The 19717-nt window shown below is 47.8% G+C and overlaps 1 protein-coding gene across 1 annotated transcript; it reads right to left on the reverse strand.

Annotated features, from left to right (window-relative positions):
- Nucleotides 1-1949: 1949 nt before the first annotated feature.
- LOC311532929 (uncharacterized protein) lies at nucleotides 1950-3753 on the reverse strand. The gene is made up of 2 exons (XM_084651930.1): nucleotides 3194-3753; nucleotides 1950-2508 (listed from the first exon to the last, which is right to left on the reverse strand). The coding sequence occupies exons 1-2, from the start codon at nucleotides 3735-3737 to the stop codon at nucleotides 2063-2065; spliced, it is 990 nt and encodes a 329-aa protein (XP_084508056.1). The 5' UTR covers nucleotides 3738-3753; the 3' UTR covers nucleotides 1950-2062.
- Nucleotides 3754-19717: the final 15964 nt, after the last annotated feature.

The raw sequence follows: 19717 nt of genomic DNA on the forward strand, positions 1-19717 counted from the left end.
AAAATCGTTGGGAGCACAATGTATTATGGTTTATAGTACCCATCTACTTGTATATGTCCCTCTATTTAAACACTTCTTAAAATGTGCATTTGCCGATAAATAGTCCTTTGAACTCAATGGTACTACACGTAGGTGCAAAGTTAAGGCTTGGCTACACTTGCAGATGGAGAGCGCTTTGAGTTAAACCAGCCTTCGGTGAGCGCAGGAGGGAAAGCGCTGCAGTGTGTTCCCACTGGCAGCTGCAAGCGCACTGGCGTGGCCGCATTTGGAAACTTGCAGCGGCATCGGGAGCGGTGCATTATGGGCAGCTATCCCACAGAGCCCCTCTTCCCATTCTGGTGCTGTGGCTTGTGGGAAGGGGGCGGGGCATTTGGGGTCCTGTCCCAATGCCCCATGATGCATTGCTTCGCATCCCAGCAATCCCTGTGATTCTGATCACATTTGGTGCCATCTTTCAACGTTTTTTGTACTGCACGCTCTGTCTTCTCTTTCGGTCTGCAGGAATGGATCCTGAACTTGTGAGGAAAACGCTGATGGGTCGACAAATTGCAGTCGAGTTACTCCTTAAGCTACAAACTGACAGTGAGGACTCCGACGACGTTATTGACTCGAGTAACCCCTACGACACAAGATTGCTTGTGGCATTCATGGACATGCTCACCACAGTGGAAAGCCACTTTGGGGCTCGGGAAACAAGCACTGAGTGGTGGGATCACATCGTCGTGCAAGTCTGGGATGATGAGCAGCGGCTGTAGAACTTTCGCATGAGGAAAGCTACTTTCATGGGACTGTGTGCTGAGCTCACCCCCACCCTGCGGCGCAAGGACATGAGACTGAGAGCTGCCCTGAGGGTGGAGAAGCGGGTGGCTATTGCAATCTGGAAGCTGGCAACTCCAGACAGCTACCGATCAGTCGCTAACCAGTTTGGAGTGGGAAAGTTGACCGTTGGACTCGTGTTGATGCAAGTTTGCAGAGCCATTAATCGCATCCTGCTCAGAAGAACCATGACTCTGGGCAACATGCGTGACATTGCGGCTGGCTTTGCACAAATGGCTTTCCCTAACTGGGGAAGGGCAATAGATAGGACGCATATTCCAGTTCTGGCACCAGACCACCTAGCTTCCGAGTACATAAATCGGAAGGGGTATTTCTCTATAGTTCTCCAGGCGCTTGTGGATCGTCATGGGCATTTCATGGATATTAACGCAGGCTGGTCCAGAAAGGTGCATGACGCATGCATCTTTCAGAACACTAGCCTGTTCAGGAAGCTACAAGCCGGGACTTTCTTCCCAGACCAGAAGATCACTGTAGGGGAAGTTGAAATGCCCATTGTGATCCTTGGAGACCCAGCTTCCCCTTTAATGTCGTGGCTCATGAAACCCTACACAGGGAGCCTTGACAGCAGCAAGGAGCGGTTCAAACAGGCTGAGTCGGTGCAGAATAACTGTTGAGTGTGCTTTTGGCCATTTAAAGGGCCGCTGGTGCTGTCTGTATGGGAAGCTGGACCTGGATGATGACAACATCCTCACAGTTATAGCCACGTGCTCTACCCTCCATAACATTCGTGAAGGGAAGGGTGAAAGCTTCGCTCAGGCATGGACCTCAGAGGTTCAACACCTGGAGGCTGAATTTGAACAGCCAGAGACCAGGGCTATTAGAGGGGCCCAGTGCGGGGCTGTAAGGATTAGGGATGCCTTTGAGGGAGCAATTCGATGCTGAAAGCCACCAGTAATGTCTGGTGCCCTGCACGGGAGTGAAGTGCAGTGGTTCCAATGCTAGTAGGCATCTGTGTTTGCTACGTATGATGCACTGACTTGCAGTGCCTGTTGCTTTCCTGGGCTACGGTATCTTTTACTTAATGCAATAAAGAATGTTTTCAAAGTAAAAAAATTCATTTATTGAAAAGAAACAGAACTGCTGGGGAAACAGAAAGGGCATGTTGTGGGACGAGGGAAGGGGGCAGGGTGGGGAATGGGACAATCACAGATTTGCGTAAGTCCTGTTATCATATTCAGCTTTCCTGGCTGGAGTGCCGCGCAATGAGTGCTGCACTTCAGGATGGCTATGCTGCATGGTGATGGGGGTTGAGGGCAGTGGGTAAGGGTTGTAGTTTGCAGGGCTGGGTGGTGAAGCTACAGGTGTTGGAGGCAGCTGGTGGCAATAAGAAACCAGATGTTGGGGGAAGTGGGCTGGCGGTGACATGGGAAAGAGTTTTGGGACAAGGGCTGCGGGGGGAGGGGGAGGCAGGTGCTACGAGCACCTGCATCGAGTCCACTTGGTGCTCCATAATGCTTATGAGCCGCTCCGTGCTTTGGTGCCGGCAATCCACATTCTGCTGGTGGAGCCTCCTTTCAGTCTCCCGCCACTCCTGTACTTTTTGATTTTCAGTACGGGACTGCTGCATGACTTCATGCAGCAGGTCCTCTTTGGTTCTTCGCTGCCGCTTCCTGATTCTTTGCAGTCTTTTGGCCATTGATAACAGGGACGGCTGCGATCTCAAGGTTGCATCTGTAAAGCCAAAATGCAACACTTAAGAGAGGCAGCATTGTTCACACCAGACAGAGCAATGATTCTGCCGTACTTAAAGACAAGCACAGTGCACACAATAGCAGAAAGTGCCCGTCCCAAAGTGAGCGCACATAACCCACAGGAGCCCCAAAATGATAAGTAAGCACAGGGGCAAGGGGGACTGATTGTTTCAGGGCTGTACTGTCCTCTGGGGTTGGTTCTGTGCCTTGGGGAGAGCCAACAGCTGCAGGGGGCCCCTATACTGAACACTGTCCCATTTTCCACAGGATGAGTTCGTCCTGAAAGATCTCTCGCTTCGGAGGGTGACCAGGGAAGCAAGGGAGGGTCTTCAACTGCAATGTGGATTCTGCCCTGGCCCATATGCAGCTTGCCTGTGTGCAGCAATGGTCCCCCCGCCCCTCACAGCACAGTGGTGCAGACATGTTAGCTTGACTGGGACAAGGAGCACAGTAGCTCTGCCAAGGAACCTGCACAAGTGGATTGCCCAGCTTCTGTATGAGACTTTTGAAGAGATCACTGGGGCGGATTACCGCGATGTGAGAGAGCACATCAACGCCCTATTCTGTATCTAGGCATGCACCCAGCCCCTTACTTCTCTCTGCAGCCCTCCTTGCCCCAAGAGCCTGCACCAAACAACTACCTTCCCAAAGCAAAAGCCACTTACTGGGCACCTCCTCTGCTGTTTGTTCTTCCCGAAGCACCGTCCACTGCGACTGGCTACCTTCCTCCTGGCTTGAAAACAGCTCCTGGTTGCGTGCATCTAGGGATGCCGGGCTGTCCTCTGGCTCTGGCCCCACTGTCTCCTCAGCACCCTCTCTTCTGCTTTCTTCCTCCTGTTTTGTTGAACTCTGCACTGCTACAGCTTCTGAAGTGTCCATGGTGGTCTTCAGAGTGGAGGTGGGGTCACCCCCAAGTATCACGTCCAGCTCTTTGAAGAAACGGCAGGTTGCGGGGGAATCACCGGAGCGGCTGTTTGCCTCCCGCGCTTTGTGGTAGGCATTCCGCAACTCCTTCACTTTAACCCTGCACTGCAGAGCGTCCCGGTCATGGCCCCTTTCCATCATGGCCCTTGATATCTGCCCGAAGGTATTGTAATTCCTACGGCTGGAGCGCAGCTGGGACTGGACAGCTTCCTCCTCCCAAACATGGATGAGGTCCAGCACCTCGCCATTGCTCCATACTGGGGATCGCCTGGCTCCTGGAGGCATGGGCACCTGGAAAGATTCGCTGAGAGCACGCCACGCCTAGCTGAGCAAACAGGAAGGGGAATTTCAAAATTTCCAGAGAATTTAAAGGGCGGGTCTGACGGTTGGTCACCTGAGGGCAGGGCAGCAGAGTTCAAAGCGATGACCAGAGTGGCTAGCACAGGCATTGTGGGACACTTCTGGAGGCCGATCAGAACGCATGAAGAGCCCAGGGCACCCACACTGGCACCGTGGCACTCCAGCGGGGTTGCAGCAAGCCTTTTGCTTCCCGTAGAGGAGGATTACCAGGGGCGCTCCAGCCATGGAGTCTGGGTGCTCTACTTGCCTTGCCAGTGTGGGACACCTCAGGAGTTAGGGTGCCCGGGGCTGATTTAATGCACTCTGATTTGCAAATGTAGGCAAGGCCTTACTTAAATGTGTAAGGATTTTCAGGTGGACAGCTTTGTTAATTACCAATGCTATTAGCGCAGTGCCAAGGTCAATATTTTGGCAGAAGTATGAGAGAGAAAATAATTGAGAAAAGAGGCATCATTCTTAAACACTGACAAATGGAAACAAGGGAGCATTCTATCAAAGGAGACAGTTTAAAATACCATCTCGTGGGAGTGTTGCCAATGACTTCTGTGAGTACAAAAAGAAAAGGAGGACTTGTGGCACCTTAGAGACTAACAAATTTATTTGAGCATGAGCTTTCGTGAGCTACAGCTCACTTCATCGGATCAGACCCAAAGGATGTACAATGTTTGACTCTTACTCACATTAGTCTCAATGGCTTGCAAGGAGCCTCTTGCTGGAGGTAAGGGCTATGCTATGTGCAGGCTGCAGAATCAGGTCCTAACACAATATTCAGTGAACACGGCCTTATTACATTTGCAGGTCAAGGATTCTTGTGGCTACAGTGATACTCAAGGAAGGTATTTGCAGCTGAAGATCATTCACCAAATTTCTCCGTTGCCATCCCCCTTCCCAGTTTTACCAGGGGAGAGCTTCCAACCTGAGGCCCTTGGAGGATCACACTTGCTGTAATATCACACAGGGAGGGAAGTGGCAGCTTGTACAGTCAGTACCCAAACCATTTAGCGCCGTATAGGTGAAACCCAGCATCTTAAACCTCTGCTGGAAATCAGTTAGGAGCCAGGGCAGATCAGGGGCAGTGGTGTATTGAGATCATATCAGGAAACACCACTTAGGCCTGGTCTACACTAGAAAATTAAGTCGGCTTAACTATATCGCTCAAGGGTGTGAAAAATCCACACCCCTGAGCAGCATAGTTAAGCTGACCTAGCCATCACCCCTCATCTAGACAGCGTGTCTACACTTCTGTCAACCTAGCTACTGCCTCTCAGGGTGGTGGAATAATTATAGCCATAGGAAAACCCCACCTGCTGCTGTAGGTAGCCGCTAGGCTGCAGCATTTCAAGTGTAGACAAGCCCTTAGCAAGTAAAGGCCAGATTTTTAAGGTGTTTAGTTGCCTAATTATGTAGATAGGCACATCATGTGATGTTCAAAAGCAGGGTATGCTTAGCTGCTTCTTTAGGTACCTAGATACCTTAAAAAAATCTGACTCCCCCCAAGTGGCTGCATTTTGTACTCACTGCGGTTTCCAAACGATTTGAAGTGGCCACTCCCTGTAGAATAGTCTCATTGACATCAATTGGGCTAGGTCAGTTTGCTCGGTCAATCATTCCAGGAACATCATTCCACAGTATTTACTGTAGCAGGTGTATGGAGATGTTGCATTTATTCTTAATTTTCAACTTTCTGCAGTTTGTTTAAATTCAGCCAGGTGTTCAAATCACCTGCTGTATGTTAAATATTTTCAGGTCAACTTTGATAACGTGATCTGTAGAGTGCTGTCAATTCTCCAATTTCACCCCAGAATGGGTGTCCATTATGGTCAGACTTCACTGTAGGAGATGTGTTTATTTCTCTTATTTTATTTCACCACAGTTCCAACATTTGTTTATTCTTACTATGTCACGCTAGCTGTTGTTTGGGATCTCATAAAAATTTACCTCCTCTTGAACTGGATTTAATGTTGTTTACATAGGGATGTTGCTATTTCTACATATTTTGATCCTGAATTGTCTAGCATAGGTCTTTAGCACACAAATTACGCAATTTTTCATTGAACTTTTAAGACTTGATACTGCATCTCCTTTCACACCCAGAACTCCAACTTTGGTCACAGAAAGGGAAGGGGTTGGGTTGTGCGAGGAGTGCTGGGTTGGATCTTTATGGACGTGAAAAGACAGTTGAATGCTGCAGTCTTGGATATGTAGCAATGTTCTTGAGAATTAAGAATTGCACAATACAAAACTCAGGGGTCATCACCCCATAAAATTAATAGGCAGCAAGTTTAATACAAACAAGAGGAAATACTTTGTCAAAATGCACAATTAAGTCATGAAACTCATTGCCATGGAATGTTGTGATGACCAAAAGTATAAATGGGTTTAAAAAAAAAAACTAGACAAGTTTATGGAGGATAGGTCCATCAATGGCTATTAGCCAAGATGATCAGGGATGTAACCCCATGCTTGGAGTGACCCAAACCTCTGATTGCCAGAAGGCAGGAGGGGAACACACAGGTGTATCTCCGCAAAATTGCCCTGTTCTGTACACTCCCCATGAAGCATTGGTACTAGCCTCTGTTGGAGACAGAATACTGGGCTAGATGGACCATCGCTCTGACCCAGTGTGGCTGTTCTTATGTAATAAATGTTTCCATTTGTTTCTCTCCCATACATTTAACCTCTAAGAATTAAAACAAGAAGTCCTAGGAGAATACAAAGATTTTCTTGTTGTGGACTTGGATTCAACAATCCCTTACACAGAGGGAAAATCCCAAAAGATTTCAACACTTGCAGTTTCAACTATAGCAGACATCCTCATAGTGAGGAGTCATTCTATAATAACAACGGGGGGGAGGGGCAGGGAATATCAACATCTCTAATAAAGTTCTACACTCAATATCTGCAATCTAAACAAAAAGAAAGTAGAAAAACAGACCAGATTTTCTGATTTGAGCAGGGAAGGGGCTTTTGCCTCAATCAGCTGTGCTATTGAAAAGTAATAATTTAAGTACAGTGTTTTGGGGGGTAATTAGTGACCAGCTATAGGAAGCTGATTCACCTTGGGCCATTAACTCCAACTGGTCATTTATCCCAAACAATAGCAAGATCATTATTACTATTACAAAGTATAATTTTGAAAAGAACCTTTTGGGCATTTCTCCATTTGTTTTCTCCCTGTATTAGATCAAATTCTACTCTTAGCCACCCTGGTATAATTCCTGTGGAGTCAGTGGAGTTACTCCACGTACCATTGGTGTTAATTAGGGAAGAATTTGGCTCTTCGTAGGATTTACCTGTTGGTCACTCCTATCATGAGGTTACGTTTTTCTCCAAGATTCCATTTCGTCTGATACTAGGTTCTCCTGTAAGTTACAAGCAAGCCATATCCAGGTGTCCAAAACCCCTGATTCAGGCCCCAGAAAATCATAAGATTGGCTTTAAGATCATGGGATTTTAAAATATTATTTGCTTTCTGGCTTCTGAGCCTCCTGGGTGCACATTTTCAACTTTTCCTCTGCAGCCATGAGAGCTACCTACTTACTTTTCTCCTAAATGAAAGCTGAGTGTCTCACATCATCACATGACTCCAGGAGCTGGGGCTTTAAGAAAAACACCCCATATTGTGAGATATGTGATAAAATATTGAGAATTGGCGACATTGAAGAAGATAGACACGGATCCAAATGAGAAACTTGCATTTGAATTCCCCCTAGTATGAGGCGCTGCCTCTGAATTAGGGACCAAGCTTTCTGAAGCAGTTCAGATTTGGTCCATTATGGGGAAAGATTTAGCAGCGTTGATCTGAACCCTGATCCAGTGGTTTTTGGTTTAGCCTCAGCTCTAAAGTGAGGATGGCTGCATCAGGCATAAAGCAGTTGTATGCAAGTGAGCCTTTAGCTAGAATATAATTCAAAAGAGTGTATTTCCATTTTGTTAGTAGAGATTTTCTTCAGTATGAAGTTTTCTTTATGGAACTACTGAACTTTTCCCTCTGCCACCACATAAATTCCCCAACTCACCTTCCCTTCTTCTGATGACCACCATCCTTCTGTTCTCCACTCACTGGAGATCTGATCCAAGGCCCATTGCAGTCAATGGAAAGTCTCCCATTCACTTCAGTGGACTGGGATCAGGTTCTATAATTAGTCTGCAAAAAATACCTAGATCTGGCTCTGGTCAGAGCCAGCACTGACCGGAGAGGCCTGGCTGCAGTCACAGGTTGCACAAAATTATGGCACACATTCAATGAGAGTTACCCCTTCCCATCTTAATTTAGGCCTGAGACTATTTTTTGGAATGGGGGTGGGCAGTAGAGAACCTAGTTAACACCAAGGAAAAGGAATCTTCATGTTTGGTTTTAACTTTAATGTAAAAAGGGGGGTTGATCTATGTACCCAAATGGTCATCACAGTCTCTTCCCCACAATCTTTCTACTGACTTTATAGGCTGACCCTCAATGAGGCTGTTGCTATTTGGCCATCGGAAAGACATGCTTTGCATGTCTGAACGGCTGATATCCATTAGAGGGCCAATGTTTCTGTAGCTAGAAGCACACTGACATCAACAGAGATTCTGGCCCATTGTTTTCGTGGCTGACATTAAGCATGACGTTATGTATATTTTATTTGCCTTTTATTGTATCCATTCATTCATTATTTTGATTTCAATGAAAATAAAAGCAGGTGTAAAAAGTGCCAGACCTTTCCATCTGAATCACAAGAGCTGGGACTGAATTTAAAAATAAATGGCTGTTACAAAATGTTGTCATTTACATAGAGTTGACTTAAGTAGGGAAGTCCTCTGATCCTATTTTTGGCCTGTCAACTAATAATCTTAGCTTATATGTAGAGATGAAATTACCCTAATATTAAGAAAGGAGAAGCTGTGTGATAGATTTTTTTCTTTCTTTCTGAGCACAGTAACATCAAAACCAAAAACACTTCCTGAGTCAAACTGAAAAATGAGAAAGCTGACTGAGAACTCAGGGCGCTGTCAGGAAAGAGGCTGCTGGGCCTTCCATGAAAGACACCACCACCATGTTGCAGAATTACTATCCCGAGAGGTTGACTGAGAGATAGGCAACCTCAGAAGAAAGATCATAGCATATCTGATGCTTTCGGTAACCCTCAGACTCCCCCTGACCAGACCGAGCCTCTGGAAAAGAGCAATCAATTTACATTTTGTGCTCTCTACTAGGACAGTTTCTGATGCCGCTTTATTTGTTGCATGCCACGATCCTACCTCGCCATCGCTTCTGATTTATACCCTTGCTGCAACTGGAGGAAATGCTGAGTCACCATCACAGTCAATGCTGTGAGCCGATCAACCATGATAATCAAACAACTGGGAAGAATGTTGAGGTGGGGGAGGGGGAGGGGAGAGCAAAGCTATCACATGAAGACTTCAGCCCACCTGTAGCTTCCCTTTACACTCCTCCAGCCCTGGCCTCGCCTACAACCCCACACGCAACCTCATGCCTGTACAGGAGCCTTCTCCAGGGCAGCTCCTTATTTCTGGTACAACCCGCCTGTCTCCATCTTATTTAAAACTGAAACAATTGTTGTGTTTTATTTTTTATGATGCCAGTGGAAGTGAGCCCTACGGCACCAGGGCTGACTTAGGTCCTCCTCAACCTCACGCTGCTTTGAAGTCCTATAGCACGCACATGCGTCAGTGGGGCTGTGACGCTGTCCTGACCGCAAAGCACAGGGAGACCACTGGAAAGCCACTGGTGACAAGAAAGGCCTTGCAAAAGGCAGGAAATAAAGGATACGCTTTCCTTTGGCTGGCAAGTTTCTAAGTGCACGATATTTTAATATGAGGTGGCCTAGGAGGTTCACTAGCATTTCCAGGAAGCTACTCCTGCATCCACAGGTGCTGATTTTCATTTTTCTGGGCGGGTGCTCCACCCCCACTCCACCCCTTCCCCACCCTCGTTCCACCTCTTCCTCCCCAGAGGTCCTGCCTTCACCCCACCTCTTCCTGCCCCTGCTCTGCTCCCTCCCCTGAATGCTTCCTGCCCGTTGCTGAACGACAGATCGGTGGGTGCTGAGCACCCCCAATTTTTTTCCCATGGGTGCTCCAGCCCCTGAGCACTCACGGAGTCGGCGCCTGTGCCTGGATCCATCTGGAGCTAGAGTCAGGGCCATCCATTCGGAGCCTGTTCAATCTCTTTCAGTTAAGTCAGAGAGAACCTGCTCCTAGGATCTATCCTGCTCAAGGAATAATCTGATTCTGGATCTAGCCTAGAACTTGGGATACATGGGGTCAGTTCCCTGCTTCAGCAATCTTCCTGGGTGACCTGGAGCAAATAATTTAAGCTGACTTAGTTCCCTCATCTATAAAAACAGGGATACTACTTCCCAACCCCACAGGGCTGTTATGAAGACAAACACATAAGAGACTCTAAGGTGCTCAGATACCATGGAGACAGACACCATGTAAGTACCTAGATAGATATTCTTGGTATAACAGATCAGCAGGTCCCTTCCGATTAGGGAAAGTGAAAGCCTGTTCTAGGTATGTGCCCAGTACAGGAATAAAAGCTGGTTTGCATCTGTGAGTCAGAGAAATTCTACGGCTGATTCATGAAGACCCGTTCAGGACTAATATGGTCCATCAAATGTACTTTAGTCTACAGGACCTGATGTCAGTCCCTATATGGTTATCATACACAGAGTTGGTAGCGTACCTATTATTAAGGCTTCCCAATGCTTCCCCAATCTTGTTTTCAGGTGCTTATAACTTTGCCAAACTTTAACTGTTTGGCCTGAAATTTTCTATGCTGTCTGCCTTAGAGTGATTCTTTCCGGGAAATTTCAGCCCAAACCGTTCAGCTGTTTCTGAGAATGTGGATGAGGATAAGATAAACCATAACTGTTTGGCCAGTGTTCAATTTTTCAACAGCTCCAGCACCCACATGCTTTGAAGCAAGGCATTGAAATTTGACAGCAGGGTGGTCCTTGTGTCAGGGACGTGTCTTTTACCGTCCCTGTGAAAATCTGTCCAAGTCACAAACCTTTGAAAAATTGCAGGTTGCACGCGTGCAGTTGAGAAATCGCTGAAGACTCCATTCTGACTCAGCATGCTCCATCCTCTTGCTGCTCAGTGTGTGAGTGGACTGCACCTGCGCCGTCCCTACGCGTCTCCGAACATTTGAGCGCTTGACTTTGCAAGTTTAATAATGTTCTTTTAACATTGTTTTTTGCATGTAATATATGTACAGCTCCAGCTCAGAGGTGGGCAAACTACGGCCCGTGGGCCACATCCGGCCCGCGGGACCGTCCTGCCCGGCCCTTGAGCTCCCAGCCCCTCCCCTGCTGTCCCTCTGCCCCCACAGCCTCAGCTCGCCGTGCCACCAGTGCTCTGGATGGCAGGGCTGCGAGCTTCTGCCGGGCAGCCCGGCTGGCTTCGGGCAGCGTAGCTGCCAGTCCTGGTGCTCTGAGTGGCATGGTAAGGGGGCAGGGTGTGTGTGTGAGGGGGGTGGAGGGAGTTGGATAAGGAGCAGGGAGTCCCAGGGGACAGGGACTCGGGGATGATTGGATGGAGCAGAGGTTCTGGGGGGCCAGTCAGGGGACGGGGAACAGGGGGAGTTGGATAGGCATGGGAGTCCCAGGGGGGCCTGTCAGGGGGCGGGGGAGAGGATAGGGGTCGGGGCAGTCAGGAGACAGGAAGCAGAGAGCGTTGGATAGGGGGTGGGGTGCCGGGGGGGGGCAGTTAGGGGCGGGGGTCCCGGGACGGGGCGGTCAGGGGACAAGGAACAGGGGGGGTTGGATGGGTGGGGAGTTCTGAGGGGGAGCAGATAGGGGGCGGGGGCCAGGCTGTTTGGAGAGACACAGCCTTCCCTACCTGGCTCTCCATACAGTTTCAGAACCCTGATGTGGCCCTCAGGCCACAAAGTTTGCCCACCTCTGCTCTAGCTTGTTAAATAAAACTGAAATCCATCTCCAGCTGCTTTAATATAAACCTTCCAAGTCTGTTCTAGATTTCATTCTCAATCGTTGGAGGATGCTGCTCTTCCATTAGGAACCAGAATCAAGCTGGTAGGCAAACACAGGACCTCAAAGACATTACACAGGAGAGCTTAAGTAAGCAAGTTCTGGGAAAGCTGACAGCATGAAAGAGAGATTCTGCCCAGGGTCAGGGTGAGAGGTGAATGGGTCTGTGGCAGAGCCCTCAGTTTATTGTCCCTGTAATTTAACTAAGACCTAGGGCCAGATACTCTGCTGGAGTAAAAAGAAAAGGAGGACTTGTGGCACCTTAGAGACTAACTAATTTATTTGAGCATAAGCTTTCGTGAGCTACAGCTCACTTCATTGGATGCATGCAGTGGAAAATACAGTGGGGAGATTTATATACACAGAGAACATAAAACAATGGGTGTTACCATATACACTGTAACGAGAGTGATCAGGTAAGGTGAGCTATTACCAGCAGGAGAGAGGTGGGGAGGGGGGCGGGAATAAAGACTGGGAGTGGATGGGTCATTACACAAAAGTAAAACTATTGCCCCATGTTTATTCCCCCCCCCCCACGTGCTGCTGGAAATGGCCCACCTTGATTATCACTACAAAATGTTCCTCCCCCCGCCGCCACTCTCCTGCTCGTAATAGCTCACCTTTCCTGATCACTCTCCTTACAGTGTGTATGGTAACACCCATTGTTTCATGTTGTCTGTGTATATAAATCTCCCCACTGTATTTTCCACTGAATGCACCCGATGAAGTGAGCTGTAGCTCACCAAAGCTTATGCTCAAATAAATGTGTTACACTCTAAGGTGCCACAAGTCCTCCTTTTCTTTTTGCGGACACAGACTAACACGGCTGCTACTCTGAAACCTGCTGGAGTAAATTCATACAGCTTCATTGAAATCATTCTAATTGACACCAGCAAGTATTTAACTGCTAAAACTCACCTGTCAGTTAATCGGCAGTTTCAGAATATACCAAGCTGGCGTTTCAGGATGAAGCACCCTGTGCACAGACACAGAATTACCCTGGCAATGTCAATTAGCTACTGTTTGGGCAGCACCTTGACGACGTTAAGTGCTAACAAAGTGTTATTATTTGTTGCAAATGAAGCACGCTCCAGCTGCTTACATGCCTGGGAAGTAAAACAGGGAAACTGAGAAAGCACCAAGAGTTCCCATTCTGTTTCCATTCAGAATTGAATATATTTTGGGGAAGGACAGTCTCGTGGCTAAAGCACAGGACTAGGAGTCAAGAGTTCTGAGGGCTCTTCCTAACTCTGACACACACTTGCTGTGTAACCTTGGGCAAGTCACTTCTCCTCTCTTGACGGGAGTTCCTCAGCAGCAGGCAGACCTCTGTGATCTGAACAGCTGCTCTTTCTTGAATGGTTCCTAATTCATGGTTATCTGCTTTACCTGAAACCAAGCAACTGATGTGTTCTTGGCTCTCAGTTTAAGAGCAGCAGCCCTAGGTCCTTGCCAAAGCCTCTTCAAAAAGCTTCAGACGCAACCAAGCTGATCCCATATGTTACCAGACTGCTGGGAGGGGATCCAACCCTTAAATCGCCCTTTTAAGCACCCCAGAGTCTAAACAGAGTCCAGGCACTGCCGCGGTCTCAGGGCCTCTAGACATGCTCTTGGACTGCAGATCTATTTGCTACCTCCTCCTAAGAGCTTAGATTACACAGCCCAGCCCCTGGAACCAGTGTGAACTCCCCTCCCACACAGTAGCTTAAACATATCCTCTGCGAGAACTCCACACAAAGATGTGAGCCTTCTGGCTCACCCATTCAAAGGAGACATGACAGATACAGTATGGTCACACGGGGGAAGGCTGGAGGTAGTGTGGGGTCTTGCAGTTCAGTGAGGGAAAATGAAGGCAATCAAGGTCATGGAGAGATTGCTGGGGGGGAATAGAGAGGAACATAGCATATAAATCCCTCTCTGGAAACTGGGATAGTAATACTGACAGGGGTGTGGTGACACTTCCAGCTCCTCAGATGCAAGGAGGTATAGACATGCAAAGTATTGTTATATGAAATAGATAAATGAGATTGTATTTCAGGGCCATATGTTTCTTCTGCTTCTGGGTCTATGGCTGATCCAAATCAGACCTGAGAAAGTTACCTTTTGTCAGACAAGCTAAGCTTCTTCGGTGCCCAACGCTGAGAATCTGGACACAGAAAACTCTAGGAGCTGATTCTCCTCCCTCACGATCAGGAGTAGCTACTTAAATTATACCAGGATGAGTGGAGAATCAGGCCCCTAAGCCTTCTGATGAAGTAAAGCAGCATCCACCATTAGCTAGGAAATGGGCTGAATGGAGGGTTTCAGTGGCGGGTTTCTCCCACGCTTTCAGATGTTCTACAATTCAAAAGCGAAGATTGGTGTTCTGGCCACGAGACTGCGACAGAGTCTCAAGAGATGAAAGCTGCCCCCCAAATCAAAGTTGGTAAATCATTCCAAAAGCAAGCCCTGGCTAGAGGTAGGGGTTGGTAGGGCTGAGTGAAATGTATCAAAGGGGCTCTGTGTGGCTGTGACAGTCATTTCCTGACAAGCTGAATACTACATAACATAAGTAGCCCAGTGCTGCACACTCATTCTTGGTGCTACTCGGAGGAATGTATTGCTGACGGGAAAGCTTAATGATGAAACAACTCTCAAAATATCTTACAATAATCCCGGAGGCAGACAGCAGGCAAAAGCAGACAGAGTAAACCCGCTGGCAGTGTCGATTGCTACCTCGGAGGAACAGAATGGCCCTTTACTTTAGCCCTTAACTGCTGAACATCGGCTCTGTACTGACTCCAACGAAAAAAACATCATTTACCACACCCTGCTCATCCATTTACTGGGTTTCCCATGCTATGGGGAATAAAGTGTGGCCACATACATTCAGACAACCCAGGGTGGTACCCTAGACCTTCATCGCCGAAGCAATTGTACTAAAGGAGAACTCCCGCAGCTGGCTACTACATTTCCTGTGGCCAGCCACCAGCATACCTAGCCATACTCACACGCACTAAGCCAATGTATTCCACGCAGTGTAAAAGGGAAGTTAAATGCAAAGGAAGTCCATGCTGGATCTCGCCCTGGCCACTCAGGCAAGTGATGGAACAGATGAGCGGGTGTAGTAACATCTTCCAATTCCCCAAAATACATGCAATATTTTTCTACTTCACAGTGGATAAAATCCTGAAAGCTACTCTGCGCCCCATGTGTTCCTCAGCTTGCGGCCGTATTGACTTCTACTGCTTTGCCCCTCCGTGTTGTGTAGACCCCAGCCGCCTTTAAATTTGGTTCCAGGAGTAGTCGTGGGCAGGGATCTCCTTGGCAGCATGTATCTGCCTAGGAAGGACAAAAGGCATGGGAGCCAAGATCTAGGTGGAAGCACAGGGCCTCTCAATGGGCAACGTGTCCACCTGCAGATCCTACATGATTCTATGGGCTGAAATCTCACCTTCTTCCTTGGGAGAAGTGGGGGGGGGGGGTCAAACCCCACCACAACAGAAGAATTCCTAGATATCTCTGCTCTTTGAAACTTACCTCTGCACAAACCTAAAAGTAGCATCAACTGTAGCTATCACGGGACAATATTCATCTCCCAAAGCCTGCTTATGGCAAAGACTGTTCTGGCTTAAAAGAAGAACCAAGAGTTCCTCAAACAATGGATCAGCTTAACGTTGCCTGTGTCATGTATTTGCTTAGCCAACTTGTTACACCACATAGGAAAGCATGGGAAATTTCAGGAAAATTTGGCCTGAAATCCAAATACTACAAAACTATCATAACCTTTCAAACCCTAGTTCTCAGCAAGCATGACCAAACATTTCAGTAATCATCTCTCCCCCACCATGCATGTCACTGATGTTTGATTAAAAACAACCAGGATTTGTTTAAGCACTGGAATCTCGTATGTGATCAGCATCCAAACCTCATCGGTACTCACTCTTTCTGACCTCAGTGGAGTGATTGTGAGACACCACATAAGAAGGGAACACTCATTTCCCTTAGCTACAAGCCACAAGAGAAGATGACCTGAGCTGTTCACTGGTGATTGAACACAGGAGTGTGGTCATGATCGGAAGAGTAAAAACAAAACCTTCTTACCAGAAGATTAGTCTCCTCTCGGCAAGTTCAGAGTCAGATCTTCTTACAAAAATATAACGTTTCGATCAGGTTTTTTTTAGCCCTCTTGACCCTGGAGAGCCGACTGGACTCTCCTCTGGCTCATGTATCATCGACATCAGTTTAGTTCCAGCAGCAGAGTCTCTGCAAACAGTGATGAGGCATGGGACAGAAAGAGCAGGATGAATTTGCAGAGGTGGCCATTAGGAAAAAAAAAAAAGATATATATTTTTTTTCCTAACACATTTGATCTAGCAACACTAAGAGACAAAGTCATTCTACAGTGTCACTTTTCAGAGTGCAACCACACTCTAAAATAATCTAGGCATCAGTCAGGCTCCTGTAGAAAAAACAAATTACATACATTTATTATAATGCGTGCCATTGCGACACATGTACAAAAAAAAATCATCTGGTCATCTACAGGGTTAATATAAAGTTCTGGGAAAGCTGACAGCATGAAAGAGAGATTCAGAAAAGTAGCACACACATCCTTAAAGCAGAAACCTCAGATTGCTCCCTAAACCAATCCAGAGAGAAAGCAAACCAAAGGGGGTTAACGTGAAAATTAATGATAGTAAGAATCTCCTCCTACTACAAAGGCATAGGCTCCAACTCCGTGGGTGCGCCGGAGCTGGAGCACCCATGGAAAAAAAAAAAACGTGGGTGCTCAGCATCCACCAGCCGCAGCTGTTTGGTGGCTCAGGGAAAGGCTTGGGGGAAGGTGGAGAGCAGCCAGCGGTGGGCAGGCAGGGGCCTTGGGGAGTGGGGGTGGGAAGAGGCGGAGCGAGGGCAGAGCCTTAGGGAGGCGGCGGAGCAAGGGTGGGGTCTTGGGGGAAGGGGCCGAGTGGGGGGCTGCGGCCTTGGGGCGGAGCAGGGCTGGAGCACCCCCAAGGAAAAATAAAAGCCGGCACCTATGTTCAAAGGTGAAGCGTGCCAGAGCGGACTGGGGTCAGCAGATCGGGAGCCTTGTGAGGAACTAGGCTCAAAAGAAAGAAAAAAAGACTTCATCTGATATGGTGCCATCTGTGGAAAGCTTAGTTCCCACATGCACACACAGCCCCTGAGAGCACAAGAATGGGGATAACTGGAGGCCAGGGTAGCACGGGGGCAGGATTGGAGGGTTCTGTGACTAACGAGGGGGAAAAAATTAAGTCTCCTACAAAGATTCACCCCTGCCGTTGAGGGCCACGCCAGAGTATAGATCCGGATGCTTGGAGCCAGCAGGTCCGCATGAGAAAGTTCTGCGTAATGAAATACGCTGGGGAGGGAGGAAAGGAGTACTTGTGGCAGACATTTGGTGGTCAGAGGGTGGTTCAAATAGTCAAAAGGGCTTGGCAGACATTTTGAAAGCTACTCAGTATGCAATGACGGGCCATATCCTCAGCTGGTGTCAATCAGCATAGCCTCGTCGACATCAGTGGAGTTATGCCCATTTACACCAGTGGAGGATTTGGCCAACTAACTGCAATTAGTCAGTTACCAAAAGGCTAAGAGAGTCTTATTCTTACCCAGAACTCGTTAATTCCATGCTGATAAACAGAACTGTGATTGCAATCATGCCAACATAAATCCAGAGTAATGGCATCAGTATCAGAGGAGTTACTCCAGTTTTACCCCATGAAAATGGGATCAGAGCCTGGCTCCTGAACATATAGTCAGGTCTTGTACTTGGGAAGGAGATCCCAGGACACAGTCAGAGAGGCATGAGAGAAATCCGTGTCCAGCCCACTCAGCAGAGGGTTCCTAACCCAGTCAGCATGCGCAAGAGGAATAATCCGGAGCCTAGTGCAGTTACTGAGAGATGAAACAGTTTCATGGCCAATCTAGCAAAAGAGGGGCCAGAGAGGGATCTGGGGCCCAGTTCAGCTAAGGAAGGAAAGAAAACGGTCCTAGGGTCTGGTCTGGCTTTGGAGCCTCATCCTGTTAATGAGGGAAAAGGGCCCTCCTGATGCTCAAGAAATTAAGACCCTTTTGGGGCCTGGTCCAGTTCACGGGAGGAAGGGGTTCTAAAGCTCACTTGGGCAATCAGAGAGGATTCTAATGTCCAACCAGGCCAACAGGGTATCATTGGACTTGTTTCCACAATACCCAGGGTAAAAAGTTCCACGAGTGGGCAGCGTTTCCAGACTGCTGCAGTTAGGAGGCAAGGGCAGGACAAATAGAAACAAAATGCAGGGCCAAATTCAGACTGGCTGTACGGGGGTGCATCTCAACTGATTTATGCCCGCTCTGCCTTTGGCCCAGAGGTTTCTTTCATATACGGGAGCCACATGAGATGGGGAAAGGAAAAATTAACTTTCCAAAGATGATTACGTCTCCATTTAACTTTATTCAAACTCAGCTGATGGTTGGGTCAGCGGTCATGGAGTCCTGAGTCATACAATGCAGCCTTTAGTCATCCAGCCCAGATTCTCTAGTCCAGCTCAAGCATTTGCTCCAGCAGAGATTCTGCTCCATCTTGCCATCTGCTCTGCAATCCTTGTCCTCAATCCTGTCCTGTCGCAGCAGAGTAGAGCACAATCATCAGAAAAAGTTATACCTCACTCCCCTCTAGGCCATTACTTCTCGCCCGTGTCATCCACCACCGGGAGACTCTCATAAGATTCGAAGTCAGTGATGCTCACGGGAGGTGGGTTAGCGTTGCTGGGCTTTGAAACGGAGAGATGTTCGAATTGGGGCAGGAAGCCAGATAGCCTCGGGCTGCCTGGACACTCCTCCGGCTTGCACATGATGCAATCCAGCAAGGAGCAGGCCTTCTCCTCCCAGAATTCACCAGCCTTCAGGTTCACGGTGACGTTTTCAGCCGAAACCACAAAGTGCCGGATTCGCGCCTGTTTGTGTAACTCGCACATGCAGACCCAGGGCTGCCAACTGTTCCAGTGGAAAAGCTGATCCCCTGTGGAGAGTCAAATCAGATACATGGGCAGGGAAGGTGGGTGTCAGGGTTCCGTCCCCACTCTGAACTCTAGGGTACAGATGTGGGGACCTGCATGAAAGACCCCCTAAGCTTATTTCTACCAGCTTAGGCTAAAAACTTCCTCAAGGCACAAATCCTTCCTTGTCCTTGGATGGGTACTGCTGCCACCACCAAGTGAGTTAGACAAAGATTCAGGAAAAGGACCACTTGGAGTTCCTGTTTCCTAAAATATCCCCCCAAGCCTCTTCACCGGGGAGGCTTGAGAATAATATACCAACCAAATAGCTAAACCAGATTCTTAAAAAAACAGAACTTTATTATAAAAGGGGAAAAAAAAGTAAAAGAAGCACCTCTGTAAAATCAGGATGGAAGGTAACTTTACAGGGTAATCAGATTCAAAACACAGGATTCCCCTCTAGGCAAAACTTTAAAGTTACAAAAAACAGGGATAAACCTCCCTCTTAGCACAGAGAAAATTCACAAGCTAAAACAAAAGATAATCTAACGCCTTTCCTTGCTTTACTTATAATTTTTGTAATCCAAGATTTTATTTCAGGCAGGGTTTTAAGAGATGGTTTTTCCTGCCCCTGGTCCCTCTCTGGCTCCGAGTTAGGAGCCAGAGAGGGAAAGCAAAAACCTTCCCCCACAGATTTGAAAGTATCTTCTCCCATTATTGGTCCTTTTGGTCAGGTGCCAACCAGGTTATTTGAGCTTCTTAACCCTTTACAGGTAAAGGACGGATTTTATGTTACCCTTAGCTGTATGTTTATGACAAGCTCCCCAAATCACAGACAGTGCTGGACAGCCTGCTCCACACTGGCTGTGATTTCGTCCTGGAGCTCTAGGAGAAAACAGAATTAATAAGACACATGCACCTCTGGATATAC

This window comes from Lepidochelys olivacea, assembly GCF_965140295.1.
Source record: "Lepidochelys olivacea isolate rLepOli2 genome assembly, chromosome: 18".
NCBI classification, from domain to species: Eukaryota; Metazoa; Chordata; order Testudines; family Cheloniidae; genus Lepidochelys; species Lepidochelys olivacea.